The 19324-nt window shown below is 53.7% G+C and overlaps 1 protein-coding gene across 4 annotated transcripts; it reads left to right on the top strand.

Annotated features, from left to right (window-relative positions):
• The first annotated feature begins 6 nt into the window (after positions 1–6).
• TRIOBP (TRIO and F-actin binding protein) lies at positions 7–17955 on the top strand. Of its 4 annotated transcripts, none has more exons than XM_067309576.1 (14): positions 10–168; positions 5251–5307; positions 5698–5766; positions 6341–6430; positions 7384–7493; positions 8335–8893; positions 9602–9712; positions 12099–12246; positions 13120–13231; positions 13797–13956; positions 14316–14429; positions 14796–14882; positions 16141–16304; positions 17128–17955. In XM_067309576.1, exons 1-13 carry the CDS (start codon positions 163–165, stop codon positions 16300–16302), a joined length of 1785 nt encoding a protein of 594 aa, XP_067165677.1. In that variant the 5' UTR covers positions 10–162; the 3' UTR covers positions 16303–16304; positions 17128–17955. The 4 variants fall into 4 exon arrangements, with proteins under 4 accessions (XP_067165704.1, XP_067165677.1, XP_067165685.1 ...); XM_067309584.1 differs by having other exon boundaries at positions 11–168; positions 5255–5307; XM_067309603.1 differs by lacking the exon at positions 9602–9712 and having other exon boundaries at positions 7–168.
• Positions 17956–19324: the final 1369 nt, after the last annotated feature.

The raw sequence follows: 19324 nt of genomic DNA on the forward strand, positions 1-19324 counted from the left end.
AGAGAAAAGTTTGAGGGCGGGCGGCAGAGCGCGGATCGGGCATGGTGGGGCCGCAGCCGCCCGGCCGCTGAAGCCGCCCTGGCTGCGAGCGCCCAGCCCCGCCGCCCCGCGCCCGGCCCCGCTCCCGCTCCCGGCCCCGCCGCCGCCCGCTGCGCCCCCGCCATGACGGTGAGTGCTGCGGACCGACCCCGACCGGGGGGGGCGGTCCTGACGGTGCTCCCTCGGGCTGGAAAGCGGAGCGCCAACAAAACTCTTTTTTTTTTCTTTTTTGTATTCCCTACCTGGCCGCTCCTCTGCTTCCCTTTCCTCCTCCCTCCTTCCCGACCCCGGTCCGGGACCGCCCCCCCCGGGGTGCTTCATCCGCCCCGGGTCCGCGTCTCCCCCCGGGGCCCACCCCCCTCCCGGGGAGCGGGTCCCCCCTGTCGGAGCCTGGATCCGCCGCAGGGGCCGGATCTCCCGCCTGGGCCTGTTCCTCTCCCCCAGGGCCCCCAGGCCGGGGGGGGGAGGTGGCCGCGGGGGTGACGCCGCCGCCGGGCGGCCCCCTGTTCCTCGGCACCGGGGGGGCGGCCGGGCCCCTCTCCCCGGCGGCGCCGTGGGTCGCAGGGCGGGCTGGGGGCCCCTGTGCCCCGGCGGGGCCTGGCGCCGGGGCTGGCCCTGGCGGGGGGGACGCCCCGGCCTGGCCCTGCACCCCGCCGGGAGCTGTCAGCAGCCGCTTCCTCCCCTGTCCCACAGCATCCTGCTGCCTTTCCTCCCCTCCCTGCTCCTCTTCCTCTCCCCCCAGGCGCCAGCGTGAGGACGCGGGGGGCAGCACGGCCTTGCATGGGAGGCACCGTGTGTCTCCGCACCACGGGCTCGCCCCACCGTGCCCACCCTGCTGGGGACAGCGTGGGCACCCCGGGTGCAGGATTGGTGAGAGGCCTACTGTCGCCTGGACTCTTGCCCTCCAGTGTGCCAATTGCTGCGGCTGTTGCTAGGTCCCTTCTTGCCACCATCTTCTGCTGTGCTGAGCTGCTTCGTTCCTCATTGGCGGCACCGCTAGGCTCTTGTCTGAGGCTCTTTGTGGATACTTAATAGAGTTAATTCTTTAACAACGGGCACCACCCCGTGTGCATAGATATCCCCCTCCTAGGCTGGTCAGCAGTGGTAAATTCATGCTTTGTGTAAACAGGGATTCAGCTGAGACCTGCTGAACTCACCGCACTAATAATTTTTGAAATCCACATCACCCGGGAGTGAGAAGCTGTTGCTCTGTGCAGTAAAGGGATGTAGCTTAGGAGCAAGGAGTGTCCCCTCCATGGAGGGAGGAAGGCAAGCGTTCCTCTGCGTGGATATTTGCTGGCCGTGAGAGGAAGGTTGTTGAGCAGGGTGGAATAATGGAGATGACAGACCAGGCCATGCCCTCAAGCATTTCTCACGGAGGGGGGGCAGGTGGTGGGAAAGGGAGAGCATGTCGCCTTCTTATTTTTGCAGCACGTGTAGCTTCAGGAACTGTGTGTGCTCTCAAGCCTGAGAGCAGTTTTGCTTCCACTGAACACAGAGCAGTTTGCTTTGTCTTTTGGCCTTGGGCCCTTTCCTTGTGGAGCAAGTTCCCTTTTTGGAGCAGAGAAAACATGTGCTTTCTGGGAAGCTGAAAACCCCTCGTACAATCTTTCTGTGGTGAAAAGGAGGTGAGAGAAAGCGGTGATCCTGGACCTGTGGTCCTGAGGAGCTTTGGGGATCAGGAAGAAGGGGAGGCACTGTGACGGCAGCGGCTGGAAACGGAAGGAGTCCACCTGGCCATCCCATCCCCTTCCCCTGGCTCTGGAGCCTGCAACGCCAGCCAGGCTTTCTGTCTAGTCTGGCTCCAGCAAGCCAAGGCAAGGTGCTCCCATTCCTCCTCTTTGATTGCTGTTCTTTTGACTTGGAGCTTTTTCAGGTAGTTCCAGTGTCTTCTCCTGTTTTCCATTGTTCAGGGCTCTGCCTCCTTTGTACCACCCAGGAGTAATTCTTTCACCCCCACCCCATTCCCTTTCCTTCTTTGGTGTTTACATTCTTCAAATGTTTGCAGACTGTTATCACGTCCCTTGTAGCCACTCTTCAACCAGACCAGGCAGCTAGCCAGCTCTCTTTAACATGGGGTTGTAAGCCAGTCCTTCCAGACCCCACCTACGTTCCCAGCTGCTCTGCGCTGGATTCCCTCTGGTGATTCTATCTGGCCAGCCATGCAGTGTGCAGAGCTGAATATACCTGTTGTAGGTGGGGTCACAACCAGGCAAAATTGCTCTTGCCTCTCAACCCCAAAGCTCTCCATGTGCAGCCTTGAGCAGCACTTCAGGGACAGCAGCTTTGTGTTTTGCTGGGGGTGCATCCGGTTGCATCCTTGCATCTCAGTTGTTGTTTGCCGGTACCCGGATCTCTCAGGGTTGCTGCTTTCCTGATCGTTTCCTCCTTCTGTCTCTGGGCCTTTTCCTCAGATGCAGGATTCAGTCTCTGTTCTCTGCCTGTATCCCAAGCTCTTTATTCCAGATGATGAAGCTGAATTTGGTTGTGGAGAGGGGGAGAAAGGTGGCTTTAGACACATCTACTGATGTCTGGTGCTGTGGTACCAACCCCGCTACAACAAGAATACTTTCAAAGACACTTCCATAGCTGTGGCTCCACATCTAAGGGCTGCAGGGGAAAAGAGACTTTCTGCCCTGTGCAATTCACATACTTGGGAAAAGCCCTCCGGGAGGTGTTTTCTGGCCCTGGTACTGCATAAAGGGCAGAAATAAGGTTGGGATGTGGTGGCGGCGGTTCTGACAGGACTTATCTAATGCTGGGATTTTGTTGGAGTTTTTTCCCAGTGGAGTACGCTCTGTTCATGTCTGTTGTTTCACCAGTTAATGCTTTGGCAGTGTTAATCTTCAATAAGATGAGACCTAGTTGGTCTGTACAATAACCCCAGCCAGAAATCCTTTCGCTCCCTCTCTTGGTATATTGTTCTTTTGCCTCTGTGATCTCAGCTGTGTTCTTGCCTGCAGGACTCCAAGCCTGGAGCCTGCAGTTTAGTTTTTGTGAAGACACTTTCCTAAAAGCCAAATGCCTCTAGGAAGCTACATTTCCTCTGTCTCCTAGCCTGCTTAATGTTGTGACTTTGGTTTTGTTTTGAAGCGTCCCAAAAAGGAGGGGAGAGCGGCCCCCCGCTGTTCTGCCCTTGCTTATGGTTGCATTATTCTGTAACGCCCGGGGATATCTATTACTCATCACAACGTTCCTGGGAAGTGAGCGCGTGAACATCTGGTAGAGTGCAGAAAAAGCTGGACGGCCTCTAGGGATGATGGGTGGGCTTGAAGAGAGAAAACATAGCGCTCGCACTAATGACCCTGGGGGAACCGAATGTGCCTGTCTCTCTTCTGCCTAATCCACGTGCGTCCCAGGATGGGAGGTTGTTCTTAACACTTTGCTTCCTTTCCTTCCCCACCTCTGCCCCGCCACTCCCAATTCAGAGCCAGAGCTGAAGTCACTGGATTGGAAGGGATAATGGCAAAAAGGGTGGAGCGGCTGCCAGGGGGAAGAAATTAATTTTCAGATTTTTTTTTTTTTTTTTTTTTCCCCAGAGCGGCAATGGGGCTGGCGTGACATCTAGCTCTGCGAGAGCAGGGCTGGCAGGCAAGAGGCCAAGGGGATGCACGCCTCTTCCTCATTTCCCAGCCCCTGGCAGCGTGCATTACCGCTGCGGGAGGTGAGGCATGGGAGCCCATGCTGTCTCGCTCTGGTTTCCCTACCCATCTTCCTTCCCTGGGCACTGGGGGCTGCAATTGGACACTTGTGGCCAGGCCTGCAGCTGCAGTGACAGCTGGCCCTCCCCTTCTCTGGGCCTCCCCACTCCCTGCTTTAACCAATAAGCTCAGTAGGGTTGGGGTGGGCTTGTGCTTACTCGCCTCCCTGTAACCTTGGGTGAAACCCAAGAGCTGCAACTTAGGGAGATGAAAGCAGGGGAAAGTTTTGGCCAGCTGGGCAGTGAGAGAGCTGGGCTTTTGAGGCAGTCAGCCGGCCTCCCTGTGGCTGTTCACTGGGGTTATTGGAGGGCACAGAAGAGCTGTCAGCTTTGCTGAGCCACCCCTTCTCACCAGCTTGGTCTTGGGTGGAAGATGTGGCACATGGGGAGCACTGGCAGCTCCCTTGGGGCTGGCAGATCTGGTGCAGACCACTTGGAGATACAGCTCTGGCACTGTCTCCTTTTCCATTGCTGTCCCGACCTGGTTTGGCTAGGGAAAATGTGACAGATTTGCAAACTCTATCCTCCTTGAAAGAAGAGGTGTTGCATTAAGTTATTTGCTGGTGCAACTTTTCCAAAGCCAGCAGAGCTGGGAGGAGAAACAGCTCTAGCCTGTTGGGTTGAGGGTAACATGAGGGAGAGCAGTTCCCTGAGTCAGCTCTCCAGCTTTCCACCTTTGGAAGGAGATAAACTGGTTGGGATGCTGTAGTCATAGCGTGAGGTTAGGTAGAGGGAGGGAGGGGGAAACTTTTTCTAGATGGGGTGATCTAGATGAAAATCTGATCATGTTCCTCTTCAGCATTTGTGGCCCAAGGCCAGACAGAGGGCAGGCCCTGCAGTGAAAAAGAACAGAAGGAGCAAGGTAGTAAGAGAGAAACCCTGAATGTGTCAGAGAGGATTTGTTCTCAAGCTCTGATTGTGACTCTGATTTGATCTCTAGCCTTGGGCAGATCATTTAAACGTGGTGTGTTTTCACAGCTGTTAAATTGCTTCCTGTACAGTTGCGGTGAGGGCTGGCATGTCTTTAATAAGTGATCGGTGGTGAAGTTACTGGAGGGACATACCTCTGGGGTACAGATGCCCACGGTTTGGGTGAGGTGTGTCAGGCTCTTCAACTTTGCCTCCTTTCCAAGCCAAGCCTGTTCAGTGGCAGTACAGCATTCCCTTCTGCACGTTCTCCTTGCCCCTGCTTCCCCCTCCCATCTCTGAATAAATATCTCCAAGGCACCTTGTGGAAACCTCCCTGCTGCATATTTTCCTTTAATTTTTTTTTTTATTATTCTTTCCTTATCTCCTGTTTCCTCTTACAGGAATGATTGCCTGTTGCTGAGAGCTAAATGCAGTCCTCCTCTGCCACTGGGTCCTAAGCCCCCATGAGTTTCCTAAAAGTGATGCTAGGCTATTTTCACTTATTATACACTCAGCTTCCATCCACTGGCATGAAAAGTCCTTTTGTGGGTTGTTCCAGACATAGCACACAGTAACCCTCTGTTTTGTCCTCTTCTTTCCAGCCAGATCTCCTCAATTTCAAGAAGGGATGGATGTCCATCCTGGATGAGCCAGGAGAGGTAAGCCTGACGTGGAGGGCTGCCTCCTTCCCCAGCGTCCATTGTTGGTGTCCCCCATGTGAGCAGTGGTTTTCCTTCCCCACTTCTTGTGGTTGCTTCTGCTGAGAAAGCCCCAGCTGACTTCCTGCTGAGGGGAACCTTTGAGTTAGGTGCCCCACTTGATGTGCAGACATGGTATTTCACTGAGCGCATGTTGCTGCCCCTCTCTTAGCTGAGGGACGTGATGGGGGAGTTGGAAGGGGTCTGGAGAAGGGGAAAGACTTGCATGCAAAAGGGCTGGAAGGTCAAGGAACAGAATGTCCCTCCCTGTTCCTATGCTTTCCTCAGTAACTGTCTATCCATTTCCCTCCTGTCTTTTCCCCTTCCTTCCCCTAACTGATCTGCCTGCAGTGGAAGAAACATTGGTTCGTGCTGACTGACTCAAGCCTGAGGTATTACAGGGACTCTAATGCTGAGGAGGTAAGCACAGGCAGCATTTCTCAAGCCCTGCGTTCTTTCCTGGCTGTGTGCAGTGAGGAGGGGGAGAGGGGAGAGAAAAGCGACCGCTGGCATGACCAACTCGCTTCCAGAAGGGGGAATGCTGTGTCCCAATCAAAGGAGCCAAACCTGGCAAGTCTCTTCTTGATGCAGTTTATAAATGGGCCCTGAAGAGGTTGGGTATCTAAAGTGCCCCGACCAGCAGGGGTGGCAAAGTCTATTGGGGGTCTGTTAATGGTGGGAGGTGAAGAGAAGGCCTAGCCACCCAGAGCCCCAAGACTGGGCTGCTCTGGTCCTCTCCATCCATGCTGCTGATTGCCACTGGGGTTAAAATAGTCCACGCTATGTAGAAGAGGAGTTGAGACTGGGGTATCTGCTAAAGGACTGGGCTGTAGAATGTTTGGCCTCCCACATACCAAATCCACCTGAACTGTGCCAAGGAGTGTTGTGAGCCTGCTAAGACACTAGCTGTGGTGGGACTCTCCACCTTCCAGAGAAGGGACTTTTCCAGAGCTGGGCTTTGTACTTATGTCCTAGAGGGCGGCTGTGCTTTCAGGCTGATGACCTCGATGGTGAAATTGACCTCCGTTCTTGCACAGACGTGACTGAATTTGCAGTACAACGCAACTATGGCTTCCAGATACATGTGAGTGCCTGGTACCAAACAGGTGTGGTGCTGAGCAGAGGCCACACTGAGGGATGCCAAGTGGGAATGCATGTTCTCTCCTTCTCCATGTCTCTGATGCGGAGGCTCAAGCAGTGCAAACCTTGTGCCACAACAGCAGTCCAGCGAGGCTAGGTGGTGACATGTGTCCACAGTGTTCAAAGACGTGAGGTACTGTGTGCCTGCAAAGGAAGGAGGAGGTTTTGCTGGGCTGGACCAGGGCTGGAGGCTTCCCAGGAGTAAAGTTAAACACCAGGAATGTTTACTTGACCCATTGGCCAAGGCAGCTTCTCTAGAGCTGAGTGGGAGGGAGTGGTAAGCAGAGCAGATCTCAGCATAGTGCAGTTCACCGTGCTCTGAGTAACAACCTGTACCCTGGATCCAGCCCCAGTACAACTCTGTCTTCTGTTACTTTGTGTAGCAGCGGGAGGTGGCTGTTAAAGCAGCACAAAACACAGTGTTTCTTTCTGTGCATGTGCACAGTTGGGCGTTTAATGTCTTGGTGTCCCTGTGGCAAGCAACTGTATCCCAACACTGGTGAGCTCCATGCATCAAAAAGTTTGGACTGCGTTGGCTAATGTTTGTCCAAATGTGCTGGCAACATTTTTTTTTTTGTGTCTTTGTTTAGAAATGGTCTCATGGGGGACATGTAACAGGCTTCTCTGCAAAGAGCACATCTCTACTCCTACCCCTCTGCACAACACTAAGAGCATGGGTGTGAGCGAGTCTTTGAGATAGAGAGTGGTATCTCTGGATGGTATGACAGGGGAACACAAAGAGAGACTGTAGGGTTTCGTAAAAAGCTCTTGGTGAGTTTACAGTCTGCCACCTGTGCAAGCAGGTGCCCAGTAGTCTTGAAAAGCAAGCAGGAGCTTCACCCCTTCACCATGCCCTTGCCTGATGATGGCAGAGGCTCTGTCATATCTCCTTTTCAGACAAAGGATGCCATCTTCACTCTGTCAGCAATGACCTCGGGCATCCGGCGGAACTGGATTGAGGCACTGAGGAAGAACGTACGCCCAGTCAGCGCTCCAGACGTCACCAAGTAAGAACTGCCTAGCATCATGCTTTTCTCTCCCACAACATTCCTCTCTGTCTCTCTCTCTCCCCTTAAAGGCAGAGACTGAGAAGGCTCATCAGGGATCTGTAAAGACTAGTAGCTCCCTGTGTCCCCACATCTAAAAGGGGAGCAAGGAGAACAAAGGGCACACAGAGATCAGTGCTGGGCCCTAGGCTGGAAACAATCAGCATGTGGCCACATCGGGACTGTTTGATGAGCAGAAGTTTATTTCCATTCTTGAGTCCAGCTTGCCCACTGTCAGCACCCAAGCACATGCTTAGCTCTAGCTAGAGGTGATGCTCTCCAGAGGCCCGAGCCCCTGGCAGGCTCCCATGCGCTCCTCTCCGTGAACTTTTGGGAATCAGGCATGGGTAGGCCCGGAAGATGTTTCAGCCCTGCCCACCCAGCTGTTCTCCTACCCTCAGCATGGCCTAGAGACACCAATCTCCAGCCACAGCCAGCAGCATGGATTGAAAGCCTGCTGATCACACTGCCCACAGAAGCCTGCTCTTAAACCTACTTTTTGCCTCACAGCGTTGATTTAGCTTGAGTTCGCCGCTGGATTCTGGTGCAGCTGGAACTTGGGCCTAATTCTCTCCACCCCTTCACCCCTCAGGAAAGCATGTTTTCTCACAAATGCATGCAGAGCGGCCAAGTGACATGATGTAACAGGCCCAGCTCTGCACTCATGTTTTTTTGTAAGGCTGGTTTGAGCAAAGGCTTAGCCTTGGGTTAGGCCTGCAGTGCATGGGCCATTCACTCTGCCTCTGCTGGTGTCCTTTCCTGCACTGTGCCTCTGTTTCATGTTCTGCTGCTCTGGTTTTAGACTCTCCGACTGCAATAAGGAAAATTCATTCCGAAACTACATCCCTCAGAAGAGCTTGCTGAGGACAGAGGAGCAGCAGCGGCCAGGCTTGGGCTCCGAGATGATCTCCAAGGGCAGTCACTGGAAGGCAGACGGGCAGCGCCATGCTTTTGACTGTGTGGAACTGTCCCCCTTGCAGCAGGGCCCTGTAAATCAGGGGTCCCCACAGAGGACAAGAGGGAGTTTGAGGGTCTCTGACCGAACTCCCAAGCATGAGGATCTGGAACGGGATCAGGCCATCCGTTCAGAGGAGAGGCGGAAGTGGTTTGAGACCCCTGATGGTGGGGTCCCACATAGTGATGGCCCAATAGGGGACTCCTCCCGCAAGGTAGGGGAGCAGGATGTCCCCACTTCCCCACTTTCGGAGGACCAGCGGATTCGGCTGAGTGAGGAGATAGAGAAGAAGTGGCTGGAGCTAGAACGTCTGCCTTTGAAGGACTCGCGGCGGGTGCCCTTGACAGCACTGCTGAACCAGAGCAAGGGAAGCCAGGGAGACACCAATGAAGCACTGAAGAAGGAGGTAGGAGCATTCCCCTCTGTGAAACCCAGTTTCTGATGGACCCTTATTGTACTACCCCAGGGCCTTTGCCTCCCTGACAGCAGGAAGCTCTGTGAGAGAGCAAGGCGGAGGTGCAGAGACACTCATTCTGGCCCCACTGCTTGTTCTGTGTGGGCAGCTCTGGCTCCCTTTGTCACCTCTCAGGTGCATGGGAGCATGCAGAGTTGGGTAACACTTGTTACCCGACTTGTTCTCACATGCCTTGAGAGATTCCCCAGGCCACATTTTGGCCCAGGATAAGTTAGTCGGTGGCATTACTTGTGTTGAGTCTGTTTCCTGGGAATACATTTGCAGCCTCTTTTCTCTGGCTGTTCTCAAGCTTACAAATGCTTCCCCTCCCCATCTCTGAAAGGAGTGGTGTGCTTGTCTATCATTGTAGCTAAGGGCGCATTGATGTTTTCCATGCAGATGGATCCACCTCTACAAGAGTGTGTCTTAAGATGAAGTCTCCTCCCTTTCTTGCTGGTGCTACCATGCTGGGGCTGGCTTCTCTGGTTTGGTCCCTTTACAAGCTGCCATTCCCATGGGAAGCACATACCTCCTTTGGCTGTGTATATTCCTCCCTGTCCCTAAGCCTGAGGCCTGGCTGGCTGGCAGACCCAGTGTGTTAGTCTGGCCTCAGCACCTTTCTGCCCGTGGCTGAGCTGCTCTCGCCCCTCTCTGGCACAGGTCCAGTCCCTGCGGGCACAGCTGGAGTCCTGCCGGGCCCGAAACGAGAGCCTTCGGGAGGCAGTGAAATCCCAGGGAGACAGCCACGTGCCCCGGGGGTACATCTCACAGGTGAGTGGGGCAGGGGCCAGGGCCTAGGATCAAACCAGGAAATGCCAGAGCCCCGACTGCTCTCATTGCCAAGCAGGTATTGCTAATCATTGGGTTGCTATGGTGACCCTAACTGGGCCCAGTTGTAATCAATGTTAATTACATAAAGGCCAGTGTGTGTTGCCTGGCCTTAAAGGGACCAGGATGTAAATGGTGTGGAAGAGGAGGAGAGTTAGGGTAGGCTCTGTGTCCTGTTTTGTGCTTGGGACCAGTGCAGTGCCTGCTTGCGCAGGCTGGAGTGAGCAGTCTCCTCTCTTGAATAGATTTCAGTGCCGAGAGGCAAGAGACTGTGGCACACGCTAAGGTTCCTGTTCCCTCCCCAGATGTGTTAAACATCCCACAGTTCTGGACACACATCTGCTTAAGTGCTGCAAGCTACGGACTTGAAGCTTTAATTCTGTGTTGTGTGGCTCCGAGTGATGAAACTGTTCTTTGGCCCTGCCAAAAGTAAGCTGTGCTGCAGCTAGGTCCTGCCAGAGTGGTGTGTATCCATTGCAGGGTTTTTGAACAGAGATAGCAGCTTTCTCCTGAGCCCCCTGTGTGTTCACCAGTGACTTGCAGCATGCTGCACATAGCTGTGACTAATAGGGGCCCGGTGGAGGAGCACACTCCCTTCACAACAGGAATCACTCATTAAAAGCAGTCTGTCAGGCCCTGGGGAGCTCCCTTTCCTGACAGGGCCAACTGAGCACTGAAGAGCACTGAAGGTCACTTCAAAAGCACAGCCCATTCGTTTGCTGGGACAGCACGTGGGAAACCCTGCAAATCAGAGTTTGCTCATACTTTAGCCTGTTGATTTACTTATTTTTTTTTCCCCTGGACTCAGCCAGTGGGGGAGGAAAAGCAAACAGGATCAAATCCAGCAAGGTGTTCAGCACCCTTGCTGGGGAGGGGGACAACAAAGTGCCCCTCTCTGGGAGGAGGCTGTAGTTTGACCTGGCTAATGAGATTTCAAGACTTGTCTTATGTGTTGAAAGAGATTCTAGGGGAAGGAAATTCAGGCTGGTAATCAGCCTGTTGCAGTGGGTTTGTTGTACCTAGCCCAGATAAAGAAAACCACAAGTCACGTGGCACCCAACCCAGCCAGTTAGCTGTCGCTCTGTGATCTTGATTACTATTAACAGCTTAAAGGCCTCCTTATGGTTAAATAAAAGAAAAAGGAGGGAGGAGAAAGGGCATCTTCTCCTCCTAATTACATTGTCTCAAAAGGCCAGTGTCTAGTATCTGAGTACAAACAGCCCAAAAGGGCTCTTTCTGTCTTAATTTGCCAGTGTTCACCACCAGCCTATGGACAAACCACAGAACTGATCCCTCACCTTTTCCTGTCTTTTGTTTGAGCTGTGAAGCAGTTGCCAGCTTCCCTCATCTCAGTATGGAGGAGCAGCAAGGACTTATATTCCCACAGCACATCTCTCTAGCATCACCCAACATAAGCAGTACCCTTACTCTCAGCACTTGCCTTAGTGCTGGAGGAAGGAACGGGACAGCAAGGGGCTCTCAGAGAACACAGTGGCTCTTCGCTGAAGTCTTAGAGACCCTGGCTTTTTAAAGTCTTGATCTGGAACAGTTTGGCAAATAAATCCTTCCCAAGGGGCTGGTGGCAGCGCTTCTGGCATCTGCAGAAAGCCTGGTCACATAGCTCTGGGATGGTAACTGCTCGGTTTGCTGTAATACCAGTTAACTCCAGCACTCGGGCATTGAAAGAACAGTCTTGTTGGTCTCCTTCAGTTCAGACCCATGAAAAAGGGATGAGCTGTGTGAGGAAGATCTCTAAGAGTTAAGTTTTGGGGAGGGCTCTTTAATAACATCTGACCAAGTTGGAGGGGAATGAAAGGTGTCACTTTTCTGAAGAGGCTCAGTTTTCATTGATTCTGGGGAATGCTGCTTCATTTAAAAGGCAAATACTTAGTGACATGTGGTTCCAGCCGCTAATCTCCTTGTGTCAGGCAATACAGCCTGGTAGAACGGCCTTGGTCATGGTGCTGGGAGTGTTATTCCCAGCTCCCCCTTGGCCAAAGAGAGACCTTCATGTCTTGGTCACTCAGTTTTAAGAAGAGCAACAGGAATGTTTCTTCCTCTGCAAAACACTTGGAGCTGCGAGATGCATGGCCCCGTTGAACACTTGTGTTCAGCGATAAAAGAAGTGCCTCAGTTTCAGAAGGAAAACCCCATCCTGGGAGGTGGTCTCATTTCTCTCAAAATGGCCCTGGCCCCGAGTGAGGTTTGCAAAGCCAAACATCAGCCTGGCCAGGTGCCAGCCCTAGCTCAGGCCCTTCCTCTTTCCTGTGTGTCTGGGTCCTGCAAGTCCCTCACCCCTCTGCCTGCTGTCCTTTCCCCGGCATGGCAGGAGGCCTGCGAACGCAGCCTGGCTGAGATGGAGTCGTCCCACCAGCAAGTGATGGAGGAGCTCCAGAGGCACCATCAGCGGGAGCTGGAGCGGCTGCGGCAGGAGAAGGAGCGGCTCCTCGCAGAGGAGGCTGCAGCGACAGCAGCAGGTAGGACTGGAAACCAAGATGTGCCCCCACTCAGATGGGTCCCTCCCTCCTCTCCCAAATGCCTTTCACTCGTGCCAGAAACCATTTATACCGCCGCCCTCCTCCGCCCAAAGTTGGATCCCTAGAAGCTCAAGACTGGGGACATTGGGTATGATTCTATAGGGTGCTGAAGACCTTGCTTCCTAGATGTCAACATCTAAAGGATGGCAGCTCTTCAGCCACACCACAGGAAGGCCATGAGACATTGCAGAATGGTTGATGGGGGACTGGGGTCCTTCTTCCTTGGAGCCCCGCTGCAGACCTTACTGGTGTGATGCTGATGCTCAGTCTTGGAGGGAGCTTGGCACTCCTCAGGCCTGTGCTGAGAGGCCTGGTCAGGATGGGCGATGGGGAGGTAAAGACACTGTGGGAAATGGGGCCTTACCTCTCTGTGCATGAGTGTGAGGGGACCAGTGTCTTCTTGTAGGAGAGCAGGGCTGGCTGAAGGTGACAGGTCCCCCAAGGTAGAGGTCAGACATCTCCCCATGGCCTTGTGCCCCTTCCCGTGGTCTGATAACGTGCTAGTGTTTTACAAACTGAGCCCTTGGATTTCTCATTCATATGAGACATGGCCTGTGCCAGGTAATGGCACTGGGACTGCACAGGTGGGAAGGCTCTGCTGTGACCCTGTGACAGGGAGCTCCCAGTAGTGCCCTTTGTGGCCACTTCTAGGCAGCACTTGGGGTGCCAGAATGATCCTGGGAAGTGGAGAAGGCAGGAGATGCCCCAGGTGGAAGAGAAAGGACCTGCAAAGACAGGTCTCTGGGTCCACGGGAGCAAGAGCTTAGTGAGTTCCCTGGCTAATCCTACATCTCCTGTTGTCTCCTTTTGCAGCCATCGAAGCACTGAAGAAAGCCCATCGGGAGGAGATGAATAAGGAGCTGGGCAGGACACGCAGCTTTCAGCAGGGCAGCGCAGGCTCAGACGCCCTCCAGAAGCAGCATCAGTAAGAAATCTCTCCTCCCTCTGCCTTGCCCAATGCCTGCTGCCCTAGCCAGGCCCTTTGCTGGTCTCATCACACCCCATCCCAGGCCATAGCCTCTAGCTGTCCCTGCTGCTGCCTTCCCAGCTCCTTTTCCAGGCCAGGGGAGTGCCCAGTAGTAATTGCCAGGGTTGCTGGAGTGCAAGACAGGGAGATTCATTCCCCGCTTGGTACCAGTAAAGTGGGATATGCCCACAGAAGAATAAACAGCTGCCCAGCCCTCCGGCACTAGCTGAATTTGTGGTATTCTCCCCCACCATTTTCCTTCAGCTTATTCTCTCTGTTTTGCTTCTGCATAGCTGCTCCATTTCTCCCGCATTACGTGAAGCTCCCAAAAGCACTGTGCTTTTGTGGGAGACAGATTGAAGCCTTAATCCACAAGGAACAATTTTTTGTAACATTGACTGTTGGAGGCTTTGGGAAGAACATGTCCACACCACAGGGAAATGATGCCAGTGCCCAGGGGACCACTGGGAGGGGAGGACAATGAGGGTCACAGGGTAGTGATGTCCTGGTGCCTCTTTGGCAGGTTGGACGTGGATTCCCTGAAGCGGGAGCTGCAGGTGCTTTCAGAGCGGTACTCCCAGAAGTGCCTGGAAATTGGGGAACTCACAGAGAAGGCAGAGGAGCGGGAGCAGACACTGCAGCGCTGTCAGCAAGAAGGGAAGGAGCTCCTCCGGCAGAACCAGGCAAGAGAGGGGCTTTCCCTGCCAGCAGAGACCACAGAGCACATTCCTCCCACGGGGGGCTGTCTCTTGCACAGCACGCCCTATCTGTTGAAATTCCCCTATTTCTTCATGTTTCTCCTCTCCAAGATTTTATCATCAAAAAGGGGGGAAGGTGGCTGTAGATGGGCCTACCTATGGTGAATGTATTCTTTGCTGCTAGAGGAGGATGCAACTGTTATGTGTATGGGCAGACACAGTTACAGAAAGGTCTCTAAGCTGGGGAAGGGGTTGATATGAAGAGCCAGGCCCCCTGGCAGGGGCCAGGGCAGCTGAGAGACTTGTGTTGTGGCTACCCTGACATACTTTGCTCTTGCCCCCAGGAGCTGCAGGCCCGCCTCTCAGAGGAGATCGGGAAGTTGCGAAGCTTTATTTCATCACGGGGCTCCGGGGACCGGTCTCCGCACAACAACGAGCGGAGCTCCTGTGAGCTGGAGGTAGGGAGGTGCCACTAGACTGCCCTGCTGCTTACCCATGGCATGGGGCGTCTTGTCCTCACTGTGGTTTCATCTCAGAGCCATCTCATGCAAGGGAGCGGGTGGGAGGAGAGGGGCCGTGGGGTCAGGGAACTGAATGAAGCACTGGGACTGGTGCAGGAAGGAGGTACGCAAGCTTCCCCTCCACAACTCTCCCGGGGCACCTCACATCACTTCCTTTCCTGCCCTGGCCCTGCTGGCCCTTCCTTCATATTCCAAGGCCACGTGCATGCTGAGGCCCGGTGACAATGGCCGTTTCCAAGGCAATGGCTCTCTACTTCCCTGCTTTGAGTCATCTCTGGTTCCTCTCCCTGTTCTCTGGTCCAGGTACTGCTGCGAGTGAAGGAGAATGAGCTCCAGTACCTAAAGAAAGAGGTTCAGTGTCTCCGGGAGGAGCTTCAGATGATGCAAAAGGTACATGTTTTCCAGAAGCTGTTCTAGCCTGCTTCCCAGGGCAGGGTGCTGATTACCTTGCTCTGCAAGAGGTGAGAAAGCAACTGTGTGGCAGCAGGTTTGACCTGGCATCAACTGGACTCTCAGGCCAAACACTCTTGTAATCTGCGCTCCCTGTCCCTGCTTGCTTGTGAAACAACTGTGAGCACAGAACAGCCATGGTCTCTGAACAGTATGGGGTAGTGTAGACTCGTACTGTGAAGCACTGCAACCTCAGCCTAGGTTTTGAGGGGAAATACCTCAAAATAGGTGGGGACCTTTGCGGCTGCTGTGTGAGCGAATATGGTACGTTTGTATAAGAGGGGACAGGCCAGGAGCCCTTCTTTGCCAGGTGGGAAACCCTGGTGAGGCCTGCTCAGTGCTTCAATTCCCCAGGCACCTCCTCTGTTCCCTGTCCAGCTTCTTCCGTAGGGCTTGCCCTCTCACTGCATTGACACGTTTCCTTGGGCACAGTTGTTAGGTGTGCTGCACTCCCTGCTTCTCCAGTGGCCTTCTAGCTACAAAGTGCTTCTGAGCATAGTGGCTTCCACCACTGCACTCCAGCTGCCTGTTCCTAGACCGTGGTGTGCAAATTGCTGCCAGTCAGGCCGCGATCAGCGGGCCAGACACTGGTGGCAGCTCCTTCAGAGGGTTTTCAGTGGAAAGAGCCCTGGCACAGCGGGGGATCTGAAAGAAGCCATGAGAGTCGATGATGACCTCCAAAATTTATAGCTTACTGGCTTCAACTTTTCACCATTTAAGTGGCTGGTACCAGCCCTTTCAATCTTCAGTGGCCTGCATCTCTGATCGGTTTTTTTTCTGTGTGACTAGCACAGACACACGTGAGCAGTGTTAGAGCCCAGGCCTCCTGCTCAGTTTGATGCCTTCAGGTCCACATTGTTGTGGGACCAGCGACTGTGTCTTCCTCCCCAGTTTAGGGTGTGAGTGCCCTGTGGTTTGGGAAGTGGTACCCTGACCCTTTTTCTGAATGGTTTCTGAATGGCTCAGTTTGGCCCATGGTAGGAGTCCCAGCTGAGCCCTTCTCCCAGCCTCCCCTGGCCTGCAAGGAGGGAGAGGTGGCTTGAGCTGAGTTTCAAATCTCAGGCTGGATCTCCTCCCACCCACTGGCCTTTCTCCCACTAGCCTCTCCTTGCCATCCCCTCCCTGGAGCAAATACCGGAGCAAATACCAGTGCAAATACCGGCTTCAGGATTGCTGACTCCTCTCCCTCCCCTGGCAGGATAAGAGATTCGCCTCAGGGAAATACCAGGATGTCTATGCAGAGCTGAATCACATTAAGGTGCGCTCAGAGAGGGAGATTGAACAGCTGAAGGAGCATCTGCGCCTGGCCATGGTAGCCCTGCAAGAGAAGGAGTCGCTGTGCAACAGCATCAGCGAGTAACGGTGAGCACCGAGGGGCTGTGGCATCCTGCCCAGGGGCTGGCGGCTGGGATCCTCTGCCTTCCTGTGATGGGAGGTGGTCAGAGGGGACGGAGGCAGGGCCAATGCCCCCTGCCCCACTCAGTGTTGTAGGGCTGACTGCCCTGGAAGGGGCTTTGCCCCTGGCTTTAACCCTTCCTTCTCTGCTTCTTGCATCCCCCTGTCTCACACCCATGGCCCTGGCCCTCATCTTATTCCTGACATTCTCCCAATGTCCCTGGCTCCCTTCACCCTGAGCTGTACTCGATGCTTGGCTGCATTCCTGTGGCCAGCACTGAGCGCCGCTAAACTAGGCTGGGGGGTAGGAGCTGGCCACATGCCAGCCTTTACCTTGCAGTTTGGATGACAGCCCACGTGGGGACAGTTACCTGGTAATCAGCTCCCCGCATAGGTAATGTTTCTTCTGCATTCACCTTTGAAGTGGCTTACATACCGCAGCACAAAAATTTTGGGACTGCGCCAAAGCAGCCCTGACTAGACCCAGTCCTCCTCTCATACTCGCTCTCAGGCTTTCCCTGACATGGGTGACTCTGTGTGGAGAAGGAAGCAGAGTGATGGGGTGCTATGAAGTAAACAAGGGTGCCCTCTTGTCCAGAGCAATTCTGCATCTTGCCTGGATGCTGCAGCCGTCAGGGTTGGGGTTGGGCAAGGCTAAGATGAGTGAGTCTGTAGCAGGCTGCTGAAGGGCCATGCTTGGGGGTAGCAGAAGGGGCAGTATTTCTGCACTCAGTGGAATCCTTCTAAACTATTTCTTTTTTTTTTTTTTGTCTCTCTGTTTCCTCCATAGGTCTGCTCTTCATTTGTTTATCTGTTCTTGTTTTTTATTTGCTCCATTCCTCACTTACAGGGAGGGAGAGGTTGAATCCCATCCATTATCACCTTGGCAAGAAATCTCCCTTCCCCATGCAGCCTCCTCACCCCCCTCCCAAAGCTTTCGATGAAGCCCTTCCAAACCCCTTTTGCCTTCATATCTGAGCACATTGTTTGGACTGGCTCCTTATGTGCACCTTCTTCAGGATTTTATATGTGAAAAATTATATTTTATAGAGGATTTCTTTTTCCTGGGAAGAGGGGGTGTAGGAGGGGGGAAACTTTTACATCACCAGCATCTTCTAAACCTGAAAAAGAGAATCTGTTTTTCCTCCTCCCCAGCCACATTCCTCTTGGCCACACAGCCACCTTTGGCAGGTCCTATTTCCTACCTTCCAAATGTCTCTGAGGCCCCGCTGGGACATACTGCAAGGACAATGTTCCCCCCCCATCCCCCACACCATCCCCGGGGACCTGCAGACAAGACAGACAAAAGCCATAGGAGGGAGCTAACGGGCAGTCTGCCTTGGATGTGCTTCGAAAGAGGAGACCTTGGCAAAAAGCTGCATGATGAAGCACTCTCAGTGACTGTCCTTTGGCTCCTTCAAGAACTGAATTGGCAGGAGCCTGGAGCTGCAGGGGCCTCCCCCAGCTACCCCCTCTTGGGACAGGGGAGATCCTGTCCTCTCCAGGGAAGAGGAGCTGTGAGGCTGCTACTGCCCCCACCGGAGCCAGCTCTTGAAGGTGGCAGCTGCTGCTCTGCTGTGCAGTTCAACTTTTAACTTAATAAAATCTTCCCATTTCACTGAGGAAAAAGCATTCAGTGTGTGGAAGGCTTGCCAGGGCTTCCTAATCCTGTTTGCTGGGGGTTACTTTTCCTCCAGTCTTTAGTGCCAGGTTTTTGCATCAATTTGGGGCAGGCATGCTCTGAGCCAGCTTTGCAGCTACTGTTAAACGCAGTGTTTGCCTCTTTCCAGTTCATAGTGCTGAGCTGTGCATCTCAGGCCCCAGCGTAATAGCTTCTGTGTGGCTTGGGTGGACAGGCGGTTCTGTTCACTCAGGGTTTCTCCTGTGCTGCAAATCTGCACAGGAATGCTAACTGCCACATCCCTTCCTCTAACCCTGGCCTTGTGGAGGGAGAGCAGTAATCACCCACAGCCCACTGCTGGAGACCAATAGAAGTGATGCAGTGTAGCTGTCCAGCTGTCTGCTCCTCCTGTCTTTAGCTTTGGGGGGAAGTAATCTGTTTTATGTCACCTGTCCAAAAGTCCCATGCAAACCCTCAGCCCCAGAGAGGAAGAGGTGAGCCTGAGCTGTGCTGCTGAATCAAATGCTGCCATGTCTTGTTTGATGTCTCTTTGGTGGGTGACAGAAATCCTGTTGCAAGTTACTGGAAGAATAAAGAGCCCATATGCAGGGGCAGGTCAGAAGGTCTCAGGAAAGGGGGAAGATAAGAGGAATCTGAAACACTTTCCCCCCTCCTGTTTCTGGGTGAAAATGTATTGCTCTTGGGGCAGGGGGTGGGGGGAGGATGCTTGGTTGATCTGGTATGGGAGGATGCAGAACCTACCGGTAACTGCTCCTCACTCAGCTGGCTGAGCTGCGCTGTAAACATAAATTTCCGCTCTGCAGAAAGACTTCTGGCAATTATGAAAGAGCCAAAATGGAAACTTTGCTGGTGTGTGCAGTGGGCTAGAGGCGCCGTTTGAAGAGGGGAAGGCAAAGGGGTCAAGGAGGGCTCTTGGAATGAGCGTGGCCTACAAGATGACGGATGTGTCAGCTGGGATGCTAAAGCACTGCGATAAACGGGGGATGAGGAGATTTCAGTGTATGAACAGGAGTGGGGCTAAAAGACACAGTGTCAGCTGCTAAGGGATGGGTTCTGTCTGTGAGTATTTGCTGGGCATGGGATAATCTAGTCATGGTATAACCATGTGGTATAACTAGGTGATAACCTAGTCTCTGAGGCAACTTTATTGCTGGGAATAAAGAAGAGGGGGATGGCATGAGGCAAATACAGCATCGCTTCTCTGTAGGTAGGCTGCACGGCTGCTGGGCAGGGCTGTCACGTGTGCAAGCCACCTTTTGCATGTGTGTGTGCATCCAAGTGGATTTGGTCAGAAAAGGCTCCTGCCTTGCTGACTGCTTTGCTTAGGTAAGAGAAGCCATTCAGT

The sequence above is a fragment of the Apteryx mantelli genome, chromosome 1 (assembly GCF_036417845.1).
Source record: "Apteryx mantelli isolate bAptMan1 chromosome 1, bAptMan1.hap1, whole genome shotgun sequence".
Taxonomy (NCBI): Eukaryota; Metazoa; Chordata; class Aves; order Apterygiformes; family Apterygidae; genus Apteryx; species Apteryx mantelli.